We start from the raw sequence: 24,030 nt of genomic DNA on the forward strand, positions 1-24,030 counted from the left end.
TATATAGGACTCTCAATATAAGGCAACTAGACAACACCTGCCTTCAATTGAGAGTCCACACCCCAATTAACTAAACATAGAAAACAGACTAACTACAAAGAACATAGACTAACAGAGCAGTGACCAAAAAACATAAATCCACTACCCTCTACATAAATCCACTACCCTCTACATAATACACACACCCCGAACCACATAAACCAAATACCCTCTGCCACGTCCTGACCAGCCTACACTAACAAAATAACCCTCATACTGGTCAGAACGTGACATATATGCTAGCTTGAAAAATGGGTGTGTGATTATTTCTGGCTGGGTACTCTCCTGACATAATCTAATGTTTTGCTTTTGTTGTAAAGCCTTTTTGAAATCGGACAATGTGGTTAGATAAAGGAGAGTCTTGTCTTTAAAATGGTGTAAAATAGTCATATGTTTGAAAAATGGACGTTTTTGGATTTTTGAGGTGTTTGTAATTTGCGCCACGCTCTATCATTGGATATTGGCGAGGCGTTCCGCTAGCAGAACATCTAGATGTAAGAGGTTTTAAGGGAAAAATAAATACTGTTTTAACACATCACAAATGTATCCTATAGATCAAGGGCATTCAACTCTTAACCTATGAGGTCCGGAGCCTGCTGCTTTTCTGTTCTACCTAATAATTAATTGCACAAACCTGGTGTCCCAGGTATAAATCAGTCCCTGATTAGAGGGGAACAATGTAAAATGCAGAGGAACTGGCTTCGAGGTCCAGGCTTGAGTTTGAAGGTTTTAGATACTCTACATAACTTTTTCCTCTGGGAGTGCTCTTGAATCAAAAGGGACCCCTTATTATGGACTGTCCACAATGACTTCCTTGGACAGGAAGGGACAGACCTCCTCATGAGCAATAATGCCTATGTATTGATTTAGTGTTATGACTTGTGTTATCTTTTGTATGTGACTTTTTTTATGATGCCCTGTAATGGATTGTACACAATTACTTCATTGGACAGAAAGGGGCACACCTCTGTTTGATAGTAAGGCTTGTCACAGTGGACTATCCTCAGATCATACTGTCTCTATGCAGGGATTAGAAACTTGTACAGAGGATTTGTGTGGTTGTGAAGGAGCGCTTTGATAAGTTTTGACTGTGGCTTTGCCCCGCTTGCTCTCCTGGGATGTGAGTTGTAGGGAGTGCCAATGATGCGGCAGCATCATCTCTGAATTCCTTCTAATTCTTTGGAGAGACACTTTGGAGAGGTATACTTCCATAGTGTTAAAGAGGAACTAGCGGAAGTTTTGATCTCATCTTTATTGAATGCATATTTATTTTAGCAAATTTTTGTTGGGGAAAAACTGAGAAGGTAATTTCCCTGAACAAGGGTGTTTGGTAAACTGCAAAGACAAATAATGACATAACACATTGCAAACGCTTCGACAAATATAGAGCATGGCTAGCATCACATTACATGTTATACTGTAACTGACATGGTGCACACAGACGTTATAGTTAACACAGGCACAGCCATCTCCTTCAGGAAATCGTCTCCAAAGTCAATTATCTGCTTCAGTGCTCTCAATAGCAGCACATCCATGTCTTTGTCCAAGTCGATTTCCTCATGGTAGTTCTTCACAGGAAGAATGCAGTTCACTGGGACGCCGAGCCTTATACTGCATGTCTTCATCTTCAACAGAAACATAAAATAAGCTTTATATACACACAAATACACAGTGCCCTCCAAAAATATTTGGTTAGTGATATAAACACATTTTATCTGGGATCTATACTCCATCAATTTGAAAAATCTAAATTCCAGTTAAATGTGTAGTTTGAATCCATTATGGGAAGTGTTATTTATTTTACATTTTTAAATAAGAACAAATTCTTATTTACAATGATGGCCTACCCCGGCCAAACCCGGACGACGCTGGGCCAATTATGCGCCACCCTATGAGACTCCCTATCACGGCCGGATGTGATACAGACTGGATCCGAACCAGGGACTGTAGTGACGCCTCTGGCACTACGATGCAGTGCCTTAGACCACTGCGCCACTATAGTATATGACCCTATATACCTTAAATTTGAGAGTCTCACCATATTCTTGATATACTTGCTTTGATACACTTGTTTCAAGTTTTTTTTCACCAACGGACAAGCCAGATCCACCCTGGTGAGGATGACCACTTGGGGGATTCCTGAAAAAGAGTCTCCAGTGATTTTGTGCATAAATTGGTAACTACACCCTATTCTCGTTCCCAGGCTATCACACAAAAGCAGAAGTGGCTGGGAACGAGATTAACTACACCTTTACAATATACATTATATGGTCAGTTATAACTAAAAGCTAAAAAAAATAACATGTATTATTTGTGAATTTAGGAAGTATATCAATTGTTTCTATAAAATGTATATAGGTTCAGAACTTTTGAAATAGCACACTTACAAATATATGGCAAACAGAAATCGAACTGGATGGACATCAGAAATAGAGGAAGGCCAGGACTAAAAACAAACTAAATATAACTATTGTAAAATAGATTGTGTCTGTAAAATGTGTATAGTACGAATAACCTGGAAGTAGAAGCCTAAGTGTTATTGTTCATGAGTATACTCCAATTGGGGGAGTGATGGTAGGGTTTGCGGGGAATCATAAATGAAGGTATATTCTAAAAAAAGTGATATATATATATATATATATATATACACACACACACACACACACACACACTGCTCAAAAAATAAAGGGAACACTTAAACAACACAATGTAACTCCAAGTCAATCACACTTCTGTGAAATCAAACTGTCCACTTAGAAAGCAACACTGATTGACAATACATTTCACATGCTGTTGTGCAAATGGAATAGACAACAGGTGGAAATTATAGGCAATTAGCAAGACATCCCCCAATAAAGGAGTGGTTCTGCAGGTGGTGACCACAGACCACTTCTCAGTTCCTATGCTTCCTGGCTGATGTTTTGGTCACTTTTGAATGCTGGCGGTGCTTTCACTCTAGTGGTAGCATGAGACGGAGTCTATAACCCACACAAGTGGCTCAGGTAGTGCAGCTCATCCAGATTTTGTTGTCAGCACATTCAACTATGTAAAGAAAAAAGTATTTAATAAGATTATTTCATTCATTCAGATCTAGGATGTGTTATTTTAGTGTTCCCTTTATTTTTTTGAGCAGTATATATATATATATATATTACATATATATATATTACATACATATATATTACCAGTAAAAAGTTCTAGAACACCTACTCATTCACGGGTTTGTCTTTATTTTTACTTTTTTCTACATTGTAGAGTAATAGTGAAGACATCAACACTGAAATAACACACATGGAAACATCTAGTCACCAAAAAAGTGTTAAACAAATCCAAATATATTTTACATTTGAGATTCTTCAAATAGCCATCCTTTGCCTTGATGACAGCTTTGCACACTCTTAGCATTCTCTCAACCAGCTTCACGAGGTAGTCACCTGGAATGCATTTCAATTAATAGGTGTGCCGCCTTAAGTTAATTTGTGGAATTTCTTTCCTTCTTAATGCGTTTGAGCCAATCAGTTGTGTTGTGACAAGGTATACAGGTATACAGAAGATAGCCCTATTTGGTAAAAGACCAAGTCCATATTATGGCAAGAACAACTCCAATAAGCAAAGAGAAACGACAGTCCATCATTACTTTAAGACATGAAGGTCAGTCAATACGGAAAATTTCAAGAACTTTGTAAGTTTCTTCAAGTGCAGTCGCAAAAACCATCAAGCGCTATGATTAAACTGGCTCTCATGAGGTCCGCCACAGGAATGGAAGACCGAGTTACCTCTGCTCCAGAGGATAAGTTCATTAGAGTTACCAGCCTCCGAAATTGCAGCCCAAATAAATGCTTCACAGATATCATGTAACAGACACATCTCAACATCAACTGTTCAGAAGAGACTGCGTGAATCAGGCCTTCATGGTCAAATTGCTGCAAAGAAACCACTACTAAAGGACACCAATAAGAAGAGACTTGCTTGGGCCAAGAAACACGAGCACGACATTAGACTGGTAGAAATCTGTCCTTTGGTCTGGAGTCCAAATTGGAGATTTTTGGTTCCAACCGCTGTGTCTTTGTGAGACGCAGTGTGGGGGAATGGATGATCTCCGCATGTGTATTTCCCACCGTAAAGCATGGAGGAGGAGGTGGTATGGTGTGGGGGTGCTTTGCTGGTGACACTGTCTGTGATTTATTTAAAAATCAAGGCACACTTAACCAGAATGGCTACCACAGCATTCTGCAGTGATTCGCCATCCCATCTGGTTTGCACTTGTGGGACTATCATTTGTTTTTCAACAGGACAATGACCCAACACACCTCCAGGCTGTGTAAGGACTATTTTACCAAGAAGGAGAGAGATGGAGTGCCTCCACAATCCCCTGACCTCAACCAAATTGAGATGGTTTGGGATGAGTCGGACCGCAGAGTGGAGGAAAAGCAGGAAAAGCTGCCAACAAGTGCTCAGCATATGTGGGAACTCCTTCAAGACTGTTGGAAAACATTCCAGGTGAAGCTGGTTGAGAGAATGCCAAGAGTGTGCAAACCTGTTATCAAGGCAAAGGAAGGCTATTTGAAGTATCTCAAATACTAAATATATTTACATTTGTTTAACACTTTTTTTGGTTACTACATGATTCCCTGTGTGTTATTTCATTGTTATGATGTCTTCACTATTATAATGTAAAAAAAATAGCAAAAATAAAGAAACATCTGAGTAGGTGTTCTAAAACTTTTGACCAGTAGTGTATGTGTATATGTATGAATGTTTATATATTTAAACTCAGCAAAACAAGGAACGTCCCTTTTTCAGGACCCTGTCTTTCAAAACTAATTAATAAAAATCCAAATAACTTCACAGATCTTCATTGCAGAGTTTAAACACAGTTTCCCATGCTTGTTCAATGAACCTTAAACAATTAATGAACATGCACCTGTGGAACGGTCGTTAACCTCTTACATCTAGATGTTCCGCTAGCAGACCACCGCTCCAATATCCAATGATAGGGCGTGGCGCGAATTACAAACACGTCAGAAATCCAAAAACGTAAATTTTTCAAACATATTACTATTTTACACCATTTTAAAAGACAAGACTCTCCTTTATCTAACCACATTGTCCGATTTCAAAAAGGCTTTACAACGAAAGCAAAACATTAGATTATGTCAGCAGAGTACCCAGCCAGAAATAATCACACACCCATTTTTCAAGCTAACATATAATGTCACAAAAACCAAAACCACAGCTAAATGCAGGACTAACCTTTGATGATCTTCATCAGATGACACTCCTAGGACATTATGTTATACAATACATGCATGTTTTGTTCAATCAAGTTCATATTTATATCAAAAAACAGCTTTTTACATTAGCATGTGACTTTCAGAACTAGCATACCCACCGAAACTTCCGGTGAATTTATTAAATTACTCACGATAAACGTTCACAAAAAACATAATTATTGAAAGAATTATAGATACAGAACTCCTTTATGCAATCGCGGTGTCCGGTTTTAAAATAGCTTTTCGGTGAAAGCACATTTTGCAATATTCTGAGTGGATAGCTAGCCATGATGGCCAGGCTATTTTGACACCCACCAAGTTTGGCACTCACCAAACTCAGATTTACTATAAGAAAAATTGGATTACCTTTGCTGTTCTTCGTCAGAATGCACTCCCAGGACTTCTAGTTTACACCCAATGTTGGTTTGGTTCCAAATAATCCATAGTTATATCAAAATAGCGGCATTTTGTTCTTGCGTTCAAGACACAATCCGAAGAGTGACGCGCCTGCGCATATCGTGACAAAAAATTTCAAAATATTCCATTACCGTACTTCGAAGCATGTCAAACGCTGTTTAAAATCAATTTTTATGCGATTTTTCTCGTAAAATAGCGATAATATTCCGACCGGGAGACGTCGTTTTCGTTCAAAGACTGAAAATGTAAAATGGACTCTTCACGTGCACGCCTGCGCCCGTTTCATTGTTCTCAGATCGACCACTATCCAAATGCGCTACTGTTTTTCAGCCAGGGACTGCAGAGTCATCATTCAACGTTCTGGCGCCTTCTGAGAGCCTATGGGAGCCTTAGAAAGTGTCACGTTACAGCAGAGATTCTCTATTTTCGATAGAGATGACACAGAATGCCAAGAAATGGTCAGAGAGGGCACTTCCTGTATGCAATCTTCTCAGGTTTTGGTGTGCCATATGAGTTCTGTTATACTCACAGACACCATTCAAACAGTTTTAGAAACTTTAGGGTGTTTTCTATCCAAATCAATTATATGCATATTCTAGTTTCTGGGCAGGAGTAATAACCAGATTAAATCGGATACGTTTTTTATCCGGCCGTGAAAATACTGCCCCCTATCCTAAACAGGTTAAGACACTAGCAGCTTACAGACGATAGGCAATTAAGGCCACAGTTATGAAAATGTAGGACACTAAAGAGGCCTTTCTACTGACTCTGAAAAACTCCAAAAGACAGATGCCCAGGGTCCCTGCTCATCTGTGTGAACGTGTCTTTGGCATGCTGCAAGAAGGCATGAGGACTGCAGATTTGGCCAGGGCAATAAATTGCAATGTCCGTACTGTGAGACGCCTAATACAGTGCTACAGGGAGACAGGACAGACAGCTGATCGTCCTCGCAGTGGCAGACCACGTGTAACAACACCTGCACAGGATCGGTACATCCGAACATCACACCGGGACAGGTACAGGATGGCAACAACAACTGCCCGAGTTACACCAGGAACGCACAATCCCCCATCAGTGCTGACTGTCCTCAATAGGCTGAGAGAGGCTGGACTGAGGGCTTGTAGGCCTGTTGTAAGGCAGGTCCTCACCAGACATCACCGGCAACAACATCGCCTATGGGCACAAACCCACAGTGGGCTGGACCAGACAGGACTGGCAAAAAGTGCTCTTCATTGACGAGTCACGGTTTTATCTCACCAGGGGTGATGGTCGGATTTGCGTTTATCGTCGAAGGAATGAGCGTCACACCGAGGCCTGTACTCTGGAGCGGGATCAATTTGGAGGTTGAGGGTCCGTCATGGTCTGGGGTGGTGTGTCACAGCATCATCGGACTGAGCTTGTTGTCATTGCAGGCAATCTCAACGCTATGCATTACAGGGAAGACATCCTCCTCCCTCATGTGGTACCCTTCCTGCAGGCTCATTCTGACATGACCCTCCAGCATGACAATGCCACCAGCCATACTGCTCGTTCTGTGTGTGATTTCCTGCAAGACAGGAATGTCAGTGTTCTGCCATGGCCAGCGAAGAGCACAGATCTCAATCCCATTGAGCACGTCTGGGACCTGTTGGATCGGAGGGTGAGGGCTAGGGCCATTCCCCCCCAGAAATGTCTGGGAACTTGCAGGTGCCTTGGTGGAAAAGTGGGGTAACAGCTCACAGCAAGAACTGGCAAATCTGGTGCAGTCCATGAGGAGGAGATGCACTGCAGTACTTAATGCAGCTGGTGGCCACACTAGATGCTGACTGTTACTTTTTTTGACCCCCACTTTGTTCAGGGACACATTATTTCATTTCTGTTAGTCCCATGTCTGTGGAACTTGTTCAGTTTATGTCTCAGTTGTTGAATCTTGTTATGTTCATACAAATACAGTGGGGGAAAAAGTATTTAGTCAGCCACCAATTTTGCAAGTTCTCCCACTTAAAAAGATGAGAGAGGCCTGTAATTTTCATCATAGGTACACGTCAACTATGACAGACAAAATGAGAAAAAAATTCCAGAAAATCATATTGTAGGATTTTCTATGAATTTATTTGCAAATTATGGTGGAAAATAAGTATTTGGTCACCTACAAACAAGCAAGATTTCTGGCTCTCACAAACCTGTAACTTCTTCTTTAAGAGGCTCCTCTGTCCTCCACTCGTTACCTGTATTAATGGCACCTGTTTGAACTTGTTATCAGTATAAAAGACACCTGTCCACAACCTCAAACAGTCACACTCCAAACTCCACTATGGCCAAGACCAAAGAGCTGTCAAAGGACACCAGAAACAAAATTGTAGACCTGCACCAGACTGGGAAGACTGAATCTGCAATAGGTAAGCAGCTTGGTTTGAAGAAATCAACTGTGGGAGCAATTATTAGAAAATGGAAGACATACAAGACCACTGATAATCTCCCTCGATCTGGGGCTCCACGCAAGATCTCACCCCGTGGGGTCAAAATGATCACAAGAACGGTGAGCAAAAATCCCAGAACCACACGGGGGGACCTAGTGAATGACCTGCAGAGAGCTGGGACCAAAGTAACAAAGCCTACCATCAGTAACACACTACGCCGCCAGGGACTCAAATCCTGCAGTGCCAGACGTGTCCCCCTGCTTAAGCCAGTACATGTCCAGGCCCGTCTGAAGTTTGCTAGAGAGCATTTGGATGATCCAGAAGAGGATTGGGAGAATGTCATATGGTCAGACGAAACCAAAATAGAACTTTTTGGTAAAAACTCAACTCGTCGTGTTTGGAGGACAAAGAATGCTGAGTTGCATCCAAAGAACACCATACCTACTGTGAAGCATGGGGGTGGAAACATCATGCTTTGGGGCTGTTTTTCTGCAAAGGGACCAGGACGACTGATCCGTGTAAAGGAAAGAATGAATGGGGCCATGTATCGTAAGATTTTGAGTGAAAACCTCCTTCCATCAGCAAGGGCATTGAAGATGAAACGTGGCTGGGTCTTTCAGCATGACAATGATCCCAAACACACCGCCCGGGCAACGAAGGAGTGGCTTCGTAAGAAGCATTTCAAGATCCTGGAGTGGCCTAGCCAGTCTCCAGATCTCAACCCCATAGAAAATCTTTGGAGGGAGTTGAAAGTCCGTGTTGCCCAGCGACAGCCCCAAAACATCACTGCTCTAGAGGAGATCTGCATGGAGGAATTGGCCAAAATACCAGCAACAGTGTGTGAAAACCTTGTGAAGACTTACAGAAAACGTTTGACCTGTGTCATTGCCAACAAAGGGTATATAACAAAGTTTTGAGATACACTTTTGTTATTGACCAAATACTTATTTTCCACCATAATTTGCAAATAAATTCATTAAAAGTCCTACAATGTGACTTTCTGGATTTTTTTTCTTCTCATTTTGTCTGTCATGGTTGAAGTGTACCTATGATGAAAATTACAGGCCTCATCTTTTTAAGTGGGAGAACTTGCACAATTGGTGGCTGACTAAATACTTTTTTGCCCCACTGTATTTACACGTTAAGTTTGCTGAAAATAAACGCAGTTGACAGTGAGAGGACGTTTCTTTTTTTGCTGAGCTTATATAATGAATTAAAATATAACAATTGTTTCTATAAAAGTATGTTTTGTACATATTTACTGTATACTCATCCACACATTGCACTTTTATAATGCTAATACTACACTCTCAAAAAGTTTACTTGGAGTATAGGTAATTCTCTAAGTTCCAACACAAATAACAGAAGCAAACCATAGTAACAGATGCAAACCCTAGTTAGATGCAAACCCTAGTTAGATGCAAACCCTAGTTACAGAAGTTAACCCTAGTTACAGAAGTTAACCCTAGTTACAGATGCAAACCCTAGTTACAGAAGTTAACCCTAGTTACAGAAGTTAACCCTAGTTACAGAAGTTAACCATAGTTACAGAAGTTAACCATGGTAACAGAAGTTAACCATGGTAACAGAAGTGAACCATAGTAACAGAAGTGAACCTTACTTGAACAATTACCATTTTCAAAAGCCAGCCAGCAAAAAGTACATTTTACCATACAGGAGTTGACATAATGAAATAGTTGAGACATTTAAAGAAATATACTCCATCCAATCCTGTATATCAAGGCATTGGGTATAAGTAGAACGGTATAGATTTGAGTATATGTTAAGTACACATAAAGTAGATAACATTGGGGCAGGTATTATGAAGTTTAGAGAGTGTATGGAATTCTTTGAAAACATCCTCCTGCAAGATAGTCACTAAATTATGAAAAATTATTTGTATAAATGTTACTTATGACCATAGCCACGGGAAGTAAGGCTGCTGAGGGTGCTGCAGCACTCCCTAATAAATCACAATATTTTTTTGTTATTTTTTTTACAAAAGTAGTGCACTGGGCATTTATTAATCCTGTATGAGTGGACCAAAACAGTAGTCAGCAGCACAAGGAGAAAAAATTCTCAGCACCCCCCTTTATTCAGTATAACAAAGAAGAAATATGAACAAAAATACATTGAGCGTAATGTCACGTACATAAAAAGTAACACTTACAAATAAGTGGGCTATTTTAAACCAAAAAAAGTCAAAATACAATTTATGTGAAGGATTTTCAAGCACTTTGCATTTAAAGCAACACATCTTTCAGAATAGCAGTAATTGTGTCTGTCTCCACTTACCCAAGTCTCTAGCAACTAATCTGATGGTCCTCATCTTCTTGACGACATCATCATCGATTACAGAAATCTTATCTGCAGGCATCAGACTGACCAGGCAGTGGGCTCTGTCACTAGAACTGGGATTATTATTGTAGCCCCTATCACCCTCTGTCAATGGACTTATCGGATTGAACTAGACATAGACAAAGAACAACAATACATAGAGAGTTCAAATCAACTTCCAGCATTTGAACAATAGCATAATTGACTCTTCGCTAAGCTCGGACAACATTTTCCTGGGAAGCCCAATTCCCCCTTCTAACCACTGGCGAAATCCCCTCACAATGATCTCAAACTGTGTTTTTAATACACAATGAAATTAAACACAGACTACCCCTTGCTAATCAGGAGACTCTGGTATGTTATGGTAGACTGTCATTACAATTGCTTCACAGTAACACAGGAAAATGAACGTCTTAGTGTGACTAGCCACCGGATGGCACTGAATGTACTTTCAGCATGCAGCCAAATTTACTAACCCCATTTGGAGCTAACTAGTGCGCTAAAATTGTATCCTGATATACACAGCAGATGAGAATTAGCTAGCTACCATACATTTAGTAAGACCATTTTATATTAACTGGCTAGCTACATTAGGTGGTCAATGAGACTGAGCTAGCTAACCAGCTGAGCTAGCGAACCATGATTTGATGTAACAAGTGTTATTTATGATTCCAAAAATACTCCAACAGGCTCTGCATTTCAGGAATCACAGTAGCAAGTACCCATAGTGCACTTTTTAATGATTTAGACATTTCAACTAATAGTTTTTTGGATGACAACTCTCTTGTAATGCCCTCAATGGCATTCACGTCAAACGTGAGCTTGGCCGAGGTGTTGGACTCGAGATACCTTGTGATTCTCTTTCACATGTCCCGTCAGTGCTTTGCTGAGGTCATCTCCATGCACTCCTTTTCCACTCGCTTTCTCAAAGCCCATGACATCGTTGAAGACAAATGGGTAATATAGTCCAGTTTGTTGATTTTCAATTTTGTGGGTTTTGTACTGAAATGACAGTGGATTCATTTATTCCATTGAAATCATCAGTCAATATTGTAATTTGCCTTTAAAATAAATAGAACAATTGTATTGTTATTTCCATATTCCAAAGGGAGGATTTTTTGTAGTTTGAGCTGTTTTCAACTTACCTGTGTTGATGTTTCATTGTTGTTTTTAAATTGTTTAGCTGGTTATTTTCCAACGGTTTACATGAAACGGCAATCCAACTCAAATTACACTAATGTTCGTAAACTACGGTCTACTTTTTATTTTCCACAGTCAACTCACTTGATTGTGCTGTTATCCACTTAAATTGTGATGCAGAATTAGTTATTCCCTGAATTTATGTAAATGAATTTACCCTAACCCTGGGTGCTATCATTTATTGTATCTCTGGTTGCTACCCTGAATGTATATAATATGTGCAAAATAACTCACTGTTATGGTGAAGCTTTGATCAGCCATAGCAGAATCAGCCAGAGCTTTCGACGTAGTTTTATTCTGAAAGATGTTATTGATAGAGTTGATGAAGCTAGATTTGCCAGCTCCAACTGGTCCATCGAGCAGAATTCTAACATGTTCAATGTCAGCGTTACGTGGAACATATTCCGTCAGGTGTCTCAACAACTCTTCTCTCTCACTGTTGGTGAAAAGCAAGTTTAGTGTCCTGATTGCAAGGTAATGTTGCAAAATTACAATAAATTGATAGAATAATTGACTAGCACCAGAAATGGCTATATCAAGATACATAACAGAGTTTATGTAATGCTTTATGCATGCATTATATTTGATGCAAATGTCTTTGGTTCGGGGATATTGCATTGAAAATAGCAGAACATCTATACAGCATCAAGTCTGCTAGCCCAATCCACAATTTAGAGCCCAGTTTTATTACCATTGGTATCATTAGTAATTTTCATGTCTATCAAATACCTACACACCAATAAAGCTGAGCTGTGTTAGTACGCCACTAACAGAATGTGTAAGGATACAGCAGTACTGTGTCTAATACAATTTCCACCATGGTAACATTAACGTTCATCCTAGACTATCCTATAATGTGTAAGTTATTCTACACTCTGTCAATTACAATTTTTCAAAAATAAAAAATTTTGACACGAAAAACAGTATACCTGTTTAGTTAAATTATATTGTCATCAGGATAGTCCTTCGTGACAGACTGTAGGCTTCCGAGATAAGCAAAACACTCATTAAATAATATCTGCAATTCCACCGACCATTGTCAGATCAGATCAGATAGATTACGGGCAAGACTTGGCTATCGCTGTACGAAAGCGGAAATCCACCATGTCCTTTATTTGCCACTACATCAAAAAGAGTTTGATTATTAAAAACTTACCCCCAAGGTGTTTTCCTCCATGGTTTTTTATAAGCTGCTAAATACATTGAGAACATATAGTATAATGAAAAAGATGCAACAGAAATTGGGCACTAGAATTACTGAAAAAATATATTAATATGTTTACATCACTTATTTTATTGATTTCCCACCGTTTTATAAATCAGAATCAGTGGAGGCTCATAATAATGACTGGAATAGAGTGTAATGGCTGAAATGGCGTGAACAAATGGTATCAAACACATGACAACTATGTGTTTGATTCCATTCAATCCATTCTGGCCATTATTATGAGCCGTCCTCCCCTCAGCAGCCTCCACTGGTCAGAATACAAAAATCCAGCCCTTCCTAGGACCATGTAAAGGTTCTCTGTCGAATAAACGTCTTTACAAGACTGCTAGATTTCTAATCAAATGGCTTCCCAGACTACCTGCATTGAATATTTTTTGCACTTAACTCTTTTTTTATTTAACCTTAATTTAACTAGGCAAGTCAGTTAAGAACAAATTCTTATTTGCAATGACGGCCTACCCCGACGACACTGGGCCCCCGCTCTATGGGACTCCCGATCACGGCCGGTTGTCATACAGCCCGGGATCAAACCAGGATCTGTAGTGATGCCTCTAGCACTGTGATTCAGTGCCTTAGACCACTGCGCCATTCGGAAGCCCTACTCGGGAGCCCCACTCAGACGCCTCTTGCACTGACTCTATGCACAGACACTGGACTCTACCCACAAACTCACACATACTTACACTGAAACTCCAAAACACACAAACACACACAATGTGCACACACATGCATACTGACGCTACACACACTCACACACACACACACTTTTACACTCACCACATATGCTGCTGTTACTGTCTTATCTATCCTGTTGCCTAGTCACTTTACCTCTACCTATATGTAGAGTATATAGCTACCTCAAGTACCTCGTACCCCTGCACATCGACTCGGTATTGGTACTCCCTGTATATAGCCATGTTATTTTCAACTCCCTATATTTTGCAATGTTATTTTTACTCTTTATTTGTATTCATTATTCACTGTGAATTTATTCCTCATGTCGCTATTTATATTGTGTATTTGATTTTATCTTACCTTTTCTGCATTGTTGGAAAAGGACCCGTAAGCGTTTCACTGTTGATCTACACCTGTTGTCTACGAAGCATGTGACAAATACAATTATATTTTATTTGATTTTAATGGAATTGCCTCCCTCTGGTGGTCAGCTGCGTCATTAAATTTGTTTATTTCACTTCCCTTGGACATCACGTCAAAGGGGCGGTCCTTAGAAAAACATTTCCTCAGTTTGACTCATGACACAGACATGGCAAAGCAATCGCTGAATTTGTCTCGAGCAGGTGGATTCAAGGGAGTTAACGTCATGGAGAAAATCAGACCTCTCCGATATGAAAATGGATTGCCCTCCCTTCAGCAAAATATATTTTACTTAAACCCTCCCTAAATGCTTAAAAAAAGTGACCCTCCCTTATATCAAAAATAATTATTAAAACATAAAGTGGATGGCAGAGAGCATGCCATGTTTACCACTTCTCGGACAGACCATCTTCGTCCTGTGATGTTACTTCAATATATCCACATAATTTTCTTCCCTCATGATGCCATCTATTTTGTGAAGTGCACCATGCCCTCCTGCAGCAAAGAACCCCCACAACATGATGCTGCCACCCCCGTGCTTCACGGTTGGGATAGTGTTCTTCGGGTTACAAGGCTCCCCCCTTTTCCTCCAAACATAACGATGGTCATTATGGCAAAACAGTTCCATTTTTGTTTCATCAGACCAGAGGATATTTCTCCAAAAAGTACAATCTTTATCCCCATGTGCAGTTGCAAACTGTAGTCTGGTTTTTTTATGGTGGTTTTGGAGCAGTGGCTTCTTCCTTGCTGAGCGGCCTTTCAGGTTTTGTCGATATAGGACTCGTTTTACTGTAGATATAGATACTTTTGTACCTGTTTCCTCCAGCATCTTCACAAGGTCCTTTGCTGTTGTTCTGGGATTGATTTGCACTTTTCACACCAAAGTACGTTCATCTATAGGAGACAAAACGCGTCTCCTTCCTGAGCGGTATGGCGGCTGCGTGGTCCCATGGTGTTTATACTTGCGTATTATTGTTTGTACAGATGAACGTGGTACCTTCAGGCATTTGGAAATTGCTCCCATGGATGAACCAGACTTGTGGAGGTCTACAATTTTTTATCTGAGATCTTGGCTGATTTCTTTTGATTTTCCCGTGATGTCAAGCAAAGAGGCACTGAGTTTGAAGGTAGGCCTTGAAATACATCCACAGGTACACCTCCAATTGACTCAAATTATGTCAATTAGCCTATCAGAAGCTTCTAAAGCCATGACATCATTTTCTGGAATTTTCAAAGCTGTTTAAAGGCACAATCAACTTAGTGTATGTAAACTTCTGACCCACTGGAATTGTGATACAGTGAATTATAAGTGAAATAATCTGTCTGTAAACAATTTTTGGAAAAATCACTTGTGTCATGCACAAAGTAGATGTCCTAACCGACTTGCCAAAACTATAGTTTGTTAACAAGAAAATTGTGAAGTAGTTGAAAAACGAGTTTTAATGACTCCAACCTAAGTGTATGTAAACTTCCAACTTCAACTGTACATAATTGTCACATATACAGTGTTTATATTTTCTGCATTGTTGTTTATATAATTTCAATTTCATCAACTTGAAATATCATATATATCATATGATATATATCGGTAACAGTATACTTGACACCCAGTCTCATAAGTTATGACACGGTCATAACCATGTCATAATATGTCATAAAAGCTGACATAACTTGTCATAACCACTCCGACATTGCTTGTCCTAATATTTGGATATTTCTTAATAAATTATTTTTACTTTTTTTATGTATATTGTTGTCTATTATTAGATATTACTGCACTGTTGGAGCTAGGAATACAAGCATTTTGCTACACCCGCAATAACATCTACTAAATATGTGCATGTGACCAATAAAATGTGATTTGATTTTCATAACACTGTCATGACACATATATTTAGACCTGTTGTGACATATATTGCATTATTTTATGCAGGGGCGCAACTTTGGTTTTAGAAGTAGGGGGGACATAATTATTTTTTATTTTTTTATTCAGTTGGAGAAACACTCCAAACAGCCTACCTGACCGCTCGGAGGCGTCCGTATGTTCCTAAAGCACACCGTTGTCTCGTTTTGTATCACATTCCAATGATAAAACTGGGGGGGCCAAAAATGCAATTTCAGAATGTGGGGGCCCCGTCCCCAGTGAAAGTTGCACCCCTGATTCCATGGCTGGTTATGATACCTACCTAAGAGTGCCAAAACCTACCACGGTAGTTATTTTATGGCTGGTTATGACACCTACATAAGAGTGTCAAAACCCACAAAACCAACTAGACAAGGAAGAACATTCCATTACACCATAGCCTACTTGTTAACAGTATGATTATGTTATATAACATTTTCTGAAATTGACCATATTAAATTATTATGTGCTCTTTATGACAGAACGTAAAAAATGTGTGAAAATAAAACATTTACTTTTGAGAAAAGTACACTACCTAAAAATGCCCTTTATTCGTGGAATGACACATATACCCATACCCATTCTTGATGAATATTACTTATAAATGCCTTATGAACTTAGCCTCATGAACCTCATGAACTGTAGCACCCCATAAGAACCAGAAACATAAGCTTGTTTTACTCCCTTGTTTAAAAAATAATAATACAATTGTAAACAAACACTGTATAGCCTCAAACCATGGTTAAAACTATAATTTTGTCCTTGCATCCATAGCTCTGTCTATGAATTTGAGAGTGGTTATATTTCTCTATGCCTCATTCCTCAGATGTTTACCAAGATAACAGCGGGTGGCTGCTTTGTTATTGTGTGAATTGCAGATTGCACCTTTAATAGTCACAATTTAACATACAGTATATACATTGAACACATACACACATCTTACCTTTAGATTTGGTTAGAGCTGAAATGGGTTGTGAAAGGCTTTGTCTTGATTCAACCGTCCCCATGTCTTTGTCCAGTGATTCAGAAGTCTGTTCAAATATTAAATACAATGTTAATAGTGTGAATAACATATGCAAAATTAAAGAGTGTGTTAACATCAAACCGAAAAAGTGAGTATTGTCATTGCAATCTTTACAATTCAGTTATATTCATTCTATATCACTGCACCAGAAATTGCTATCTCAGAATATGTTCAGTATATGCAATACATGTTTATATTTGACACTGTAAAATAGCAAAACTTCTATACAGCATCAAGTCTGCTAGCACAATCCAAACACAATTTAGAGCCCAGTTTTATTACCATTGGTTTTAGTCATTATGTGTACGGTATTCTATACTCCGTCAATTTTAATTGAAATTAAAACAACACATATTTTGACACCTACCTTGCCAACCTGATTCTCAAATGAGCACAGGTATAAATGTTTGGTTACTTTATATTAGCAACAATATTCTTTCGCAATAAGCCAACATAATTAAATTATATCTGCAATTCAACCGACCTTTGTTAGATCAGATAGCCAACTCTTGCCAGTAAGTAACCTATGGCTGTACTACATACATAAATAACTTTGTTGTACTTTATACAACGTGTGGGTCTGATACTGGATGCTGATTGGTTGAAACCGCATTCCAAACGTGATTTATTTTAAGACTCAGCGATACACGAAGTTAATTACAGCAATATCGAGTACATTTCCGCCACAACTAAGAATGTTAAACTTCTCCACGTTGTAGCAACGTGAAGCGCACCCATGCACATGCGCAGATACTCTGTGTGACTGTGTGAGAGGGAAGTCTTGGATCGCACCCATCTCAATATATGTTGTGTGCTGCTAGTGGCAATGTCATAATGCTGTGTCTAACTTTAAGTAATAAGGCATGTGAACCCATGGATTAGAGTGCCTTAATGCTTTTATATCAACACACACTACATTACCAAAAGTATGTGGACACCTGCTAATCGAACATCTCATTCCATTATTGTGGGGTTGGTCTCCCCTTGCTGCTATAACAGCTTCCACTCTTCTGGGAAGGCTTTCCACTAGATGTTGGAACATTGTTTTGCTTCCATTCAGGCACAAGAGCGTTAGTGAGGTCGGGCACTGATGTTGGTGGCGATTAGGCCTGGCTCGCAGTTGGCGTTCCAATTCATCCCAAAGGTGTTCGATGGGGTTGAGGTCAGGGCTCTGTGCAGGCTAGTCAAGTTTTTGTACGCTGATCTCGACAAACCATTTCTGTATGGACCTCGCTTTGTGCACGGCGGCATTGTCATGCTGAAACAGGAAAGGGGCTTGCCCAAATTGTTGCCACAAAGTTGTAAGCACAGAATTGTCTAGAATGTCATTGTATGCTGTAGCATTAAGATTTCCCTTCACTGGAATTAAAAGGCCTAACCCGAACCAGAAACAGTCCCAGACCATTATTCTTCCTCCACCAAACTTTACAGTTGGCACAATGCATTGGGGCAGGTAGCGTTCTCCTGGCATCTGCCAAACCCAGATTAATTTGTCGGACTGCCTGATAGTGAAGCGTGATTCATCACTCCAGTGAACGCGTTTCCACTGCTCCAGACTCCAATGGCGGCAAGCTTTACCACACCAGCTGACATTGGGCATTACACATGGTGTTCTGACACTTGTGTGCAGCTGCTTGATAATGGAAACTAAGTTCATGAAGCTCCCGGCGAACAGTTCTTGTGCTGACGTTGCTTCCAGAGGCAGTTTGGAACTCTGTAGAGAGTGTAGCAATCGAGGACAGACGATTCTTACGTGCTACGCGCTTCAGCACTCGCCGGTCCTTTTGTGTGAGCTTGTGTGGCCTTCTACTTCTCGGCTGAGCCCTTGTTGCTCCTAGACTTTCCACTTCACAATAACAGCAGTTACAGTTGACCGGGGCAGCTCTCGCAGGGCAGAAATTTGATGAACTGACTTGTTGGAAAGGTGGCATCCTATGACAGTGCCACATTGAAGGTCACTGAGCTCTTCAGTAAGGCCATTCCACTGCCAATGTTTGTCTATGGAGATTGCATGGCTGTATGCTCGATTTTATACACCTGTCAGCAACGGGTGTGGCTGAAATAGCCGAATGCACTAATTTGAAGGGGTGTCCACATACCTTTGTATATATAGTGTATTTAAAAAAAATGAATGACATGTTTTCATTGAAAATATTATTTGAATTAGTACATTTATTTTATTTCATCCTTCCACCAGACAATATAGTCTGGACCAAAACCCAGTCACTAATTCTATTTGCATTGTTGCTGGACAGAAACACTGCCATTACTAGTTCTAACAAAAATGGTTGCTATGCAGGCTGGTTAACGTTCTTCTCCCTTGCTAACTAGCCACTAAAGCTAACACAGTCACATCAAATTCTACAGCTCAGCTGGAATGTATATACAAAATGTACATTTAAAATTTTTGTCATTTAGCAGATGCTCCTATCCAGAGTGACTTACAGTTAGTGTATTCATCTTAAGATAGATATGTGAGAAAATCACATATTACCAGTGGCGACCCGTCATTCAGGACAGGTGGGGCCTGTTTTGCATGTTATTTTGGCATTAATACGTGTCACATATCAGTTTGCAAACAATGTAAAAAAAAAATATATATACAATATATCATTGAGTTAATCAAGCTGCATACCAACTTTGTCTCCTTTTTGCTTTCTTGATCAAGGCAGCTCCAAAATGCAGGTGTTTCAGCCTAGCTCAGTGGTGGTGGTGTGGCACCCAGTGGAAAATATGGAGAGTAGGGGTTGGTAATATTCTCGAGTTACGCCGTGATTGGCTCAGTGTTCTGTCACTCATGGGGACACTACGTCACCGCAATATCTACCGGTAGAGCTAGAAAATTCAAGCCCCTTACAGTAGGTGATATCATAAAGTTACATAGAAGTGCCCATCCAAGAAGGCTCAAGGTCATTGGCCACAGATAAAATTACGTCAAATCACATTATATCTACCGTAGCTTTGATTGGACTGATCATGTCAACATCATGCTTTCAAAATCTTATCTAGCAGTCATCATCATGAACCAAGTCAACAATCTACTGGCAAATCCTTTTCAATCCTTGAAATATGAAGAGAAATTATAGATAAAACGTATCGGTGCTCATCAGCCATTGTACATATATATTACACAACAAGATGGAAATTGCAAATTAAACAATGAGTGGTTTGGTAGGAATCAGTGGCTAACTGCAAGCAAAGCAATCACAAGCCTGCTATTCAGTGGAGTGGGAGTGTGTTCCAAGTCTGGGGTTAAGGGTCTCTTTTTCCAAGCTTAAAATTATAAACATTCAACATTGGCCATGCTGTCAATCCAGCATGACTTCTGCCATTCTCAAAACAACTGGAAACTCGGAACTGGGAGATCTCAGACTTCAGTGAGTCCAAGACAACTGGTAACTCTGAAAAAACTAGCTCCAATTGGGAAAATACGTTTTGAACGGTCATCCAACTCGGAATTGCATGTTGGGAACTCGGGCCTCTTTCTAGAGCTCCGACCTCACTGACGTCATCATGATTCGACTTTGTTTTTTTCAGAGTTCCCAGTTATCTTGAAAGCGCCATAAATTCATAGAATGACAAACTTTGATGACACACTTTGCCCGCGCCACCTTCATGTTCAAGTGAGTAGAGCACAACAAGCTGAGTCCAAAAATGTGTTGTATGCTGCTGCATAAATGATGTAATATGCCAGGGAGATATGTATACTGTAGCTAAGAAAGTAATACTAAGTGTATGTTGTGTAGTAAGCTGTTAGTAGCCTATGTGCCTCACCCTAATAATTTGGTCCCTTTTCCCCTAATAACTTGGTGGTGCACATGTAGCCTATAGCCTGTTTTGGAGAAATGTCATCATCGAATATATTGTAAGAACTTTCATTGTCTGCTTATTGTGGCGTACAGCAGGTCAGCCACCAGGGGGAGACTCGTCGAGGCACAGTGACAGACGGAGTATACATCACGAGGCAATGGCTCCATCTGCTGGACGTGCCAGGTCTTGACGGGCTCTCCGGCCAGAACTAACTGGAGCTGATTGGGGATTGGTGAGTAATCAAGGGCTGATTGCTCACCAGCTGTACAAGTCCCATAAAGCTGACTCCCGTATAGTTGGGGACGATACCAGAGGTAACAGGAGGGAGTTCAGTTTTTGATCCCCACAGGATACAGTAAGACCCGGAGCCCAGAAGACGGTATCCCAGAGAGGGTCTCTTGGGGGAGACCTTTTCTTTTGGACTATTATTTTAATAAACACCTTTGAAACTGAGCTAATCCTACTCTGTCCGTGTCTGATCTGTGTAAATGTTTTGACCCAACCCCCTGGTCTGCCACATTATATACCCCCTTTATTTATACTACGGTTCTGACTTGGTGTACAGGGAGAATACTGTAAGAACAGCCCGTATTCTGTCGCTGTACATTTCAAAGTGCTGAACAAATAGTTATATTGACTACGTCCGTCCTAGCTCGCTCATTAATGTCTTAATCGGAATTATGGATTGCCTATTATTCACTCGTCGTCCCCTTATGCCATCGTTTGTAGATCTCAATTGTCAGTAGAAACCACATTTGTTTAAGCAAGTCAGCCATATCAGCTATGTTTTTTTAAAAGACAGTAAATGAACTGTTTTGCTGGCAGACAAGGCTCCGCTGATTGCCAGGTGTAGCAGTGGTAAGGTGTTGGGACTGATGTTGGGACTCTGATGTAGGGACAGCTTTATGTAGGCCCTAACAGTTTGTGGGCACCGATTGTCACTGTTATAGTGCAAGCCTTCCCTGTAGCTCAGTTGGTAGAGCATGGTGTTTGCAACGCCAGGGTTGTGGGTTCGATTCCCATGGGGGGCCAGCACAGGAAAAAAAAATGTATGTATTCACTACTGTAAGTCGCTCTGGATAAGAGCGTCTGCTAAATGACTAAAAAAAAAAAAATGTATGTATTGTTTAGTGTTGTGACTTTGCTGGCATACATCTAAAAGAAAGTGGGGGTGTTTGCCCCACCAAGATTTACATACTAAAATCGGCACTGCATATCACAGTCATACAGGATACGAACATTCCGTTCCAGCTAAACAATCAATATATATCGTTTTGCAACAAAACCCATTTTAATACACATTTAAAATGTATGAATAAAACATTTGAGAACAGTAATATTTTACAAACACATGATGGTACACATAAGAGATCATTTCTGATGAAAAAACACAAAGGTGAAAAATCTATGGATATAGCATTTTGGAGTGAAACTTAATATACACTCCCCTACATACATATTTAGACCGTGAAGCAATTTTTTTATTTGGCTCTATACTCCAGCATTGAGATCAAATGTTTTATATGAGGCAACAGTGATTGTGTGTTAGGAACATGGGACCAAAGTGAATATCCAAATACTTATGACACGTTCAAATGGGGGGACTAGATATATAAAGTGCTTTAATTTCTAAATGGTAAATGTATGAAAGTACCCTAAAATAAAAAGTGACATGCTGTACTGTCGCCTCATTTAACATTTGATCCAAAATGCTGGAGTATAGAGCCAAATTAACAGTTTTAGCTTCACTGTCCAACTAAATACTCGTTGTGGAACCGTCAGGGGAAGGATCTTTCCATAAGGGATGTGTCTGGGTGTCTTAGACTGGGCACAACTGGAGCAGGAATAGACGTAAATCCGAACGTCCCTAGCCAAGGTGGGCCACCAGTACTTCTCAGTATGGCAGGCGATGGTATGGCCTATCCCAGGATGGCCCTACACAGGCGCCGTGTGCACCCAGTTAAGGAGGCGGTCCCGCACCCCCATGGGCACGTAGGCGCGGTTCTCTGGGCACTGTGCAGGTGCGGGTTCCGTACGCAGGGCCTGCCGTATGTCGGCATTCACATCGCCGTGGGATGATATGGAATGGATGGATGATGGGGGTCTCCTCTCCCTACCTCCCCTTTGCGTCATAGAGGCGAGACAGGGCGTCCGCCTTCATGTTCTTCAAGCCTGGCCTATAGGAAAGCGTGAATTGGAACCTGGTGAAGAACAGAGCCCACCTGTCTCGGGTTTAGCCTCTTCGCTGCCCTGATGTACTCCAGGTTGCGGTGGTCCGTCCACACCAGGAAAGGGTGTTTGGACCCCTCCAACCAGTGCCTCCACGCCTTCAGAGCCTTCTTGACTGCCAAGAGTTCCCAGTTCCCTACGTCGTAGTTCCCCTGCGTGGGGCTCAGCTGCTTGGAGTAAAAAGCGCAGGGCTGCAACTTTTGGAGGGGTTCTGGTACGCTGGGAAAGCACTGCCCCGACTCCTACTTCTGAGGCATCCACCTCGACGATGAAGGGGAGTGAGGGGTCGGAATGTGCCAGCACGGGAGCAGTGGTGATGCGTGCCTTCAGCATCTCAAACGCCCTTCACACCTCCGCCGTCCAACGAAGCCGCTGGGGACCTCCTCTCAGCAGGGAGGTAAGAGACGCGACCACCGTGCCTAAGCCCCGGATAAACCTCCGGAAATAGTGGGGGAACCCCAGGAATCGCTGCACTGCTTTCACGGAGTTGGGGATGGGCCATGACCTGACGCGTTGCTTCTCCATCTCCACTCCCTCCGTGGATATGAGGTAGCCCAAAAAGGACACGGACCGCTAAAAAGACAAACATTCATCTTGTTTAGCATATAGATTATGTTCCAACAGTCTTCCCAGCACAGACCTGACTAACGAGACATGCTGGGCGCGATCAGCAGAATAGATCAAAATGTTGTCTATATAAACCACTACATCTCGTCTCCTCAAGTCCAGTTTCGTGAAGTACTGCGCCTCGTGCATTTGTTTGATGATGGTTGGAATGAGGGGTAAAGGATAGCTGAACTTAACGGTGGCTTTATTCAGAGTTTGATAATCAATGCAGGGGCGCAGTCCCCCATCTTTCTTCTTAACAAAAAAGAAGCTTGAGGAGGCTGGTGATGTGGAGGGGTGGATAAAACCCTGCTGGAAGCTCTCCTGTACGTAGGTCTCCATGGCCTTGGTCTCCGCATAGGAGAGGGTATAGACGTGTCATTTCGGTAGGGCTGGGCCAGACAGCAGGTCAATGGCACAGTCCCAGAGGCGATGAGGAGGCAGGCGTGTAGCTTGGGTCTTCAAGAAAA

At 40.9% G+C, this 24,030-nt stretch overlaps 1 protein-coding gene across 1 annotated transcript; it reads right to left on the reverse strand.

The window, feature by feature from the left end:
* Window positions 1-949: 949 nt before the first annotated feature.
* LOC115171636 (interferon-induced protein 44) lies at window positions 950-17,409 on the reverse strand. Its single transcript, XM_029728640.1, has 9 exons — window positions 17,400-17,409; window positions 17,283-17,297; window positions 16,835-16,922; window positions 12,822-12,858; window positions 11,900-12,101; window positions 11,315-11,467; window positions 10,424-10,595; window positions 2,078-2,178; window positions 950-1,664 (listed from the first exon to the last, which is right to left on the reverse strand). The coding sequence occupies exons 3-9, from the start codon at window positions 16,896-16,898 to the stop codon at window positions 1,452-1,454; spliced, it is 942 nt and encodes a 313-aa protein (XP_029584500.1). The 5' UTR covers window positions 16,899-16,922; window positions 17,283-17,297; window positions 17,400-17,409; the 3' UTR covers window positions 950-1,451.
* Between the last annotated feature and the right edge of the window lie 6,621 nt (window positions 17,410-24,030).

The sequence above is a fragment of the Salmo trutta genome, chromosome 32, assembly GCF_901001165.1.
Source record: "Salmo trutta chromosome 32, fSalTru1.1, whole genome shotgun sequence".
Taxonomy (NCBI): domain Eukaryota; kingdom Metazoa; phylum Chordata; class Actinopteri; order Salmoniformes; family Salmonidae; genus Salmo; species Salmo trutta.

Coding starts and splice junctions, on each gene's coding strand:
- LOC115171636 (XM_029728640.1), bottom strand. CDS start 16,898: ATGGGGACGGTTGAATCAAGACAAAGCCTTTCACAACCCATTTCAGCT. Junction 12,859..16,834: donor AGCTCTAACCAAATCTAAAG/GTAAGATGTGTG, acceptor CAATGTATTTAG/CAGCTTATAAAAAACCATGG. Junction 10,596..11,314: donor ATGTGAAAGAGAATCACAAG/GTATCTCGAGTC, acceptor GTCTATGTCTAG/TTCAATCCGATAAGTCCATT.